We start from the raw sequence: 6000 nt of genomic DNA, 5'->3' as shown, positions 1-6000 counted from the left end.
GGTGGCTTACATTTTACTCTGTGAGGTTTGCTCTGTTTCTTCAGGTCAAGGATATTCCTTTCTTTTTGTAAGTTACTAAAATGTTTTTGTTTGCTTGTTTTCTATGAATAGGTGTTGCCTTTTACCCAAAGCCTTTTCTTTTTCTTCCCCTGACCCCCAAAGGTTTTTCTGCTTTGATTTATAATTCAATTATAGTTATTTATTGTTTTATGCATTGTTTGTCTTTTCTTCTGACATCTTCTTGCTGTGTTTCATTTTCTTCTTTCTGAAGTACTTGCTTTAGTAGTTCTTTCAGAAAGGACTATAATATTAAACCCATTGTTTTATGGCGGGGGAGAAAGACTCTAAGTTCTCTGAATGATGATTAAGCTATGTTGACTAGATGGCACAGCCCTCACTCCCACTACCCTCTGACCTTAATTCTGTGTTTCTTCTAGTCTACAGTGTCTATATCTCTTTGCTACTGGCTGCAAGTGTTGAAGGGCTAATGTTCCCAGAAGCTCTCAACAGGACTAGGTGTAGAAATACCCTCACTCTCTTGACCTAAGAATGGGACAATTAGTGTCCATGTCTTTACTTCCCAGATTCTCCCCCCAGGATTCAGCTGCAGTTGCCCCTGGGTGGAGGGCTTAATAAACATCGTTTACTTTTACTGGTGGCTTTCCCTTCTCCCTATCATATTTCCACTTCCCTGCTGCTGTTTCCTGCCTTTCCACATAATTATCTGCACTAAAACACTCAGGGTCTGCTGCTAGGGGCATTCAAAATAAGGGACTGTGTGCAGAATTCTGCAACAATGGTTTTTTTCCTCACAGTGTTTCTCATGAAAGTTTTAGCGCAGGTGTTATCATGTGAGAAGCAGTGAGGTAGGCTTCCAGTTTTGGGGGGTTGCAGGGATTGAACTCAGGGGCCCTCGACCATTGAGCCACATCCCCAGCCCTATTTTGTATTTTATTTAGAGACAGGGTCTAACTGAGTTGCTTAGCACTTTGCTTTTGCTGAGGCTGGCTTATGCACTCGAGATCCTCCTGCTGCAGACTCCTGAGCCCTGGGATTACAGGCATGCACCACCAAGCCCGATGTGGGGTTTCATTTCTAAACACTCTTAAGTCTTAGGCTGCTGGTCTTAAGGCTGGAAATCCCACTGTGAGGGCGTCACTTCCTGCCTTGCCTCTCTCTGCCCATGTTATTAGCTTTTTTAGCAAGAATTAGTTGGCAGACAATGTTGAGAATAAGGCTTTTAGGAATAGGAGTTGGGAAGAGGGATCGACCGTGTTTGTGCATGTGTGTATGAGTGGTTGCATGCACATGTGTATTTGCATATATGTATGTGTGTGATACGTGGGTATGTGTGCAACATTAGAGGAAGAATCAGCGTATCAGAAGTGAGGTAGAAGAGTCTTTGGAGGGCTGGGGGTGCAGCTGAGTGGTGGAGCGCTTGCCTAGCATGTGCAAGTCTCTGGTTTCCATCCCCAGCACCACATTTTTTTTTTTTTTTTGGTGGGGGAGGAATATTAGAATCAAACCATCACTTCCACACCCATTATTTTACAAAGGCCTGGTCTTGTGACCAGGACCTTCATCTTTAACCTGTCCATTAAACGCTGGCCAGGACCCAGAGGGACTGTTTTTGTTGAGCGCCCCAGCTGGATGGTTCATACCTGGGTGGACAGGAAGTGTTAACGCGTTCCTTCCTCCCGCTCAGCAGCTAAGTTGGCTCAGGTTGAGGTGTTTTTCAAAATTCTCTGGAGTCTCGGCCCTGGAAGCCAGGTCCAGAAGCCCTGTTGATCTAGCCTGATTTTCTCCCTGGCTGGATCAGTCTGTCCTGGGGACACCAGTACTCCTGGTTAGGTCTGTCTGCGTGGGCACTTGGGAGTCCTAGGGACCAAGCATGGGGCTGGGGAGTGGGGGGTGTTCGGGGAGGGCAAGGAAGCTCATGAAGGCAGCTTCCAGGAGGTCTCCCTCTGAGCTGTTCAAAGCCTTATCATCCTGGAGGTATTTCTAATACTATTTCCTGTCATTGTTTCCCTTTGGTAATTAAAAGGAGGCCAGGGCCCTGATGTGGCAGCTCACAGCTATTGTGGTGGGGAAGAGGGGGTGGTTGGTGAACGTCACAGCTTGGGCTTTATCTCCCCTGGCTGCAGGGGACTCTGTAGCCCCTGGACTACTTAACAGCAACACAGGCCAGAGCTGCAGCAGATCCATCCAGCCTCAGCAGCTGCTGGGAGAATGGCCTAGGGGTGGTGGCACCACTGAGCAGCGGCTGAGTTTCCTAAGGGATCTTGGAGACACCTGCAGCTCCTATTTGCAGGCAAAGGTATGATCTTTTGGAAGGAGAGCTGATGCAGTTGTGGGAGAAAGATGCAGGGCTGATCCCTGCCCTGGGACCCTGGCTGGGTTTCTCCATCTCTGGACTAGAAAGGTTTTTGTTTGGAAGGCAATTCAAAGACTGGACTATCCTAAAGCCTCTTTGTCTTCTTGCCTCTGGGTATCCTGTGGCTGCTTTTCTTCATGCAATTGGGTTTTACTTTGTAGTTTTTACTCAGACAAGCCTGGACCAATCTTTGCCCTCACCTCTGAGGTACAATACACCTGTGCATTGGGAAGGACCAATTTTCAGGGACCCAGGGCTGATAGGGTCCATTTATCAGTTGAATTCAGCAAACATTAATGAGCATGTTCAGGGTGCTGGCACCTTGCCAGGCTCTGGGGATGGAGGTGAGTGTGCCTCTGCTCTGGAGGCTCTCATGGCCCAGGACCAGTGATCAGTAAGCAATTGATTGGCAGTTCCTGCACCTTCTCTGGATGCCTGTGGTAGCAATGGAAGTGTAAGACAGTTCCAGTTTCCCCATTTCTGCCAAGAGTGGAAGGACTTGGGTGTGCCTCTACTCCTGGCTACTGGAGCAAGGTACAGGGACATGAGAGGTCAGGATGCCCTGCAGGAACCAAGATGAGTTGACAGTGCTTCCCGCTTCTGTTTTGGCCCTGAGACTGTTGTCTGGGGAAGGGTGCTCAGAGGTGTGGGTCCAAGGAATTGTTACTCTTGGGCCTGGCACTGGCCCGGGGGAAGTTTTGGGACTAATAACCCATGTTCAAATGAGAAATGGGACCAATGGTGATCAGTTCTTTCCTTGCTTTAAGAAATTATTTTTCCTACTTTATGCATTGTTAGTAGCTTATACCAGCAGCCATCTTATGGGAAGTAAGAACAGTTTATTTCTCTTGCTTCTCTGCAGATGATTCCTGCCAGACTTGTAAGGGTGCTGCTTGCTCTGGTCTTTACATTTTCAGGTAGGTACTAAGTCCTCACTCCTGCCCCAGGGTCATTTGGAGTAATCCCCTTCTAGGAATCAGCAGGTGTGTCTGCAGGTCACCTTTGTGTGAGTCCCATGTTAGACGCATAGTGGGCCTTTCAGAGTCACTGGTTGCCTCCTATGAAGGTTCTGCAGAACCCCCTGCCTCTGACTTGTATTCTTCAGAGACCAGATGCCTGCAAGTGCCTTCCTCTTGTAGAAAGGATAAGCATGCACAGAACCATCCTATATGATGGAAGCACAGGATGGGGAAGAGGGAATTAAATCCTTAGATAGAGGGTTAGTTTCAGAAGGAATTATAGAGTGAACGTTTTATGGTATAGATGAAGAGACCAAGGGTCAGAGAGGAGAAATTATTGCTTTAAAGTCATGCAGAGCCAAAACCAGAGATCATTTTTCTTGGGTTCCTGGTCTGCTCTCTTCCTATTATACTATTTTTCTTCCCTTGCTGAAATTTTGAGATTGTGAATGGCAGGGAAGGACTTTTGACCTGCAGTGTCTCCATTTAGACAGCTCAGGTTAGTAGCATCCAGTCTGCTCCCCACAGGTTAGTTTGGAATGAAATGTACATTTATCATGCTCTCTGCATGTTTCTGCCAGGTAGGTGGTGTGTTAGTGAGGGGGTCAGCTCTTCAGAGAACTTTTACCATTTCACAACTCTGACAGGCACACAATCTGATCTGTCTAAAGTTTAATCTGCTCAAAATATAATAGTAGATATGTAGAAAGATGTTCATTGCAATCTCTTTATGAGTAAAATATTTGAGAAAATGCTAAGAACCAAATAATAAGAGGTTACCCTATATACATTTAGATGTAGAATGTGAAGTAGCCACTAAAAATCACATTTTAGAAATATATACAATGGCACAACAAATTCTTTACAATATATTGAGAAATAAACATGGTTTGTAAATGGTTTTGCACAGGATGATCACAAATTTGTAATAAATCACAACTGTATATATGCTATAAAGTAGAACAAAAAGGCAAACGCTTACTCTAGTTATTGCTGAATGTAAGATCACAGATAATTTTTAACTTCTTTGTGTTTTCTTCTGTATTCTCCAAATATTCTATAATGGGTATTATTACATTTGAAATCAGTAAGTAATTAAGTCATTAAAATGAGTAGATTTCCTGAAAAAATGTTCCTCCATTACTGCCACGAGTTCTGGGCCATATTCCAGGACTGAAAGCAATAGCTTTATTCTTATTTGGGATGGAAAATACCTCCCCACAGCCCAGTTTCCCTCAGATGTAGCCTCAAGAGATTGGAGAGATTTGGGATGATGGTTCCAATTTTGCTCACCCTGTCCTTTCCATCTAGACACCCTCTGCAGAGAAAGGGCTAGTGGCCGGCCATCCATGGCTCGGTGCAGCCTCTTTGGAAGTGACTTCATCAACACCTTTGATGAGAACATGTATAGCTTTGCAGGAGTGTGCAGTTACCTCCTGGCCGGGGACTGCCAGGAACACTCTTTCTCGATTCTTGGTAAGTACCGGGCACTGAGGGCAGGAATTCAGAGAAGGGGCCAGCTGTGCTCAGCCCTGGCATGCAGGGAGGGTTCCAATTCTCAGACATGCCTGAACTCAAACATCACTGCTGAGAGTATGGTGGGGAGTGCCCTTTCTATGACACCTGGCTTCCCTTGGCTTCTCCAGTCTCTCTCCTAGGGAGCCTGGTGGAATAGAGAGAAGCTTTGGGCTTCTTTAGTGGTTGCAGCCAACAGGTCCAGGCAGTGCCTCAGGAGCTACAAAGCATCAAGAAAAATGAAGATCTAGAAGGAACTTTGGAATACATAAAATTCCTTGAAACAGGAAATAATAATTTTCTCGGTGGCTTGTGGAATTCAGAATTTCTAGCTTATGTTGCACATCTCTTGTTCTTAGAAATGCCCCGGTTCTGCCCCCATGTTCTCTCTGGGTCCCACAACAGCTCTAGAATGTCAATAATGTCACCCCTGTTTTACAAATGAAGAACCAAGGCCCAAGGATGCTGTATAATTCTCCCCAAAGCCTGACAGAAAATAAAAGGAGGAGCTGGATTTAATCTTGGGCTTCTCCTTGAAGGGTGTTTCCTCTCTACTAAAGAGAGAGGGAAGTTTCCAAGGCTGGGAGTGGGGCTGGGGGCATTGATGAAGAATTATGATTTGGTGACTTCCATACTAAGACTCAATCAGCTGTGAGGTGTGAGGAAGGGATGCTACAAAGCCAAGCAAAAGCGGGTCCTCTCTGGGGAGCTGAGGTGGCAGCTGACACAGATCCAGGCTGTTAAAGAAAAATTCATGAAACTTCTTAAAGCCGGTAAGAAAGACCTTACATTCAAGGGGCACTACTGCAAATCCACCTCCAAATACAAGGAAAAGTGGAATTTAGATCCAAGGAAGGTTGGGTGGGGGGTCAGTGACAGAGGAAATATCAGGGTAAGGGTTTTTTTTGCTAAACCAACTTGACAGGAATCTTACTGAAGGCAGGCCAGGGTGATCAGATACTGAGGTTAGGGGATAAGGAATTTGATCATATATAGAAGGTAAGAGATTTTGGCTAAACTGACCCAGTGGCAGTCAGGACTAAGTGAGTCAAGGACAGACCCTAAGGTCAGGACTAGTCTAGAAGATGGTTCAGTGGGACCTGACTCAAGTTTTGTCAAGGAAGAGATTCTTTTTGCTACACTTAGGCCCTT

At 45.6% G+C, this 6000-nt stretch overlaps 1 protein-coding gene across 1 annotated transcript in view; it reads left to right on the top strand.

Moving 5' to 3' along the window:
* Window positions 1-2039: 2039 nt before the first annotated feature.
* Window positions 2040-6000, top strand: part of Vwf (von Willebrand factor) — a 161098-nt gene continuing 157137 nt past the window's right edge. Inside the window, exons 1-3 of the mRNA XM_046424111.2 lie at window positions 2040-2317; window positions 3237-3291; window positions 4645-4809. Of these exons, the coding sequence (XP_046280067.1) occupies window positions 2060-2317; window positions 3237-3291; window positions 4645-4809 (478 nt within the window). The 5' untranslated portion in view covers window positions 2040-2059. The remainder of the gene's footprint in view (window positions 2318-3236; window positions 3292-4644; window positions 4810-6000) is intronic.

The sequence above is a fragment of the Marmota monax genome, unplaced genomic scaffold (assembly GCF_021218885.2).
Source record: "Marmota monax isolate L192 unplaced genomic scaffold, Marmota_monax_Labrador192_F-V1.1 WCK01_AAM20220418_F8-fsc00186, whole genome shotgun sequence".
NCBI classification, from domain to species: domain Eukaryota; kingdom Metazoa; phylum Chordata; class Mammalia; order Rodentia; family Sciuridae; genus Marmota; species Marmota monax.
Note: the sequence above shows the minus strand (reverse complement) of the source record. Positions and strands in the feature narration are given on the sequence as shown.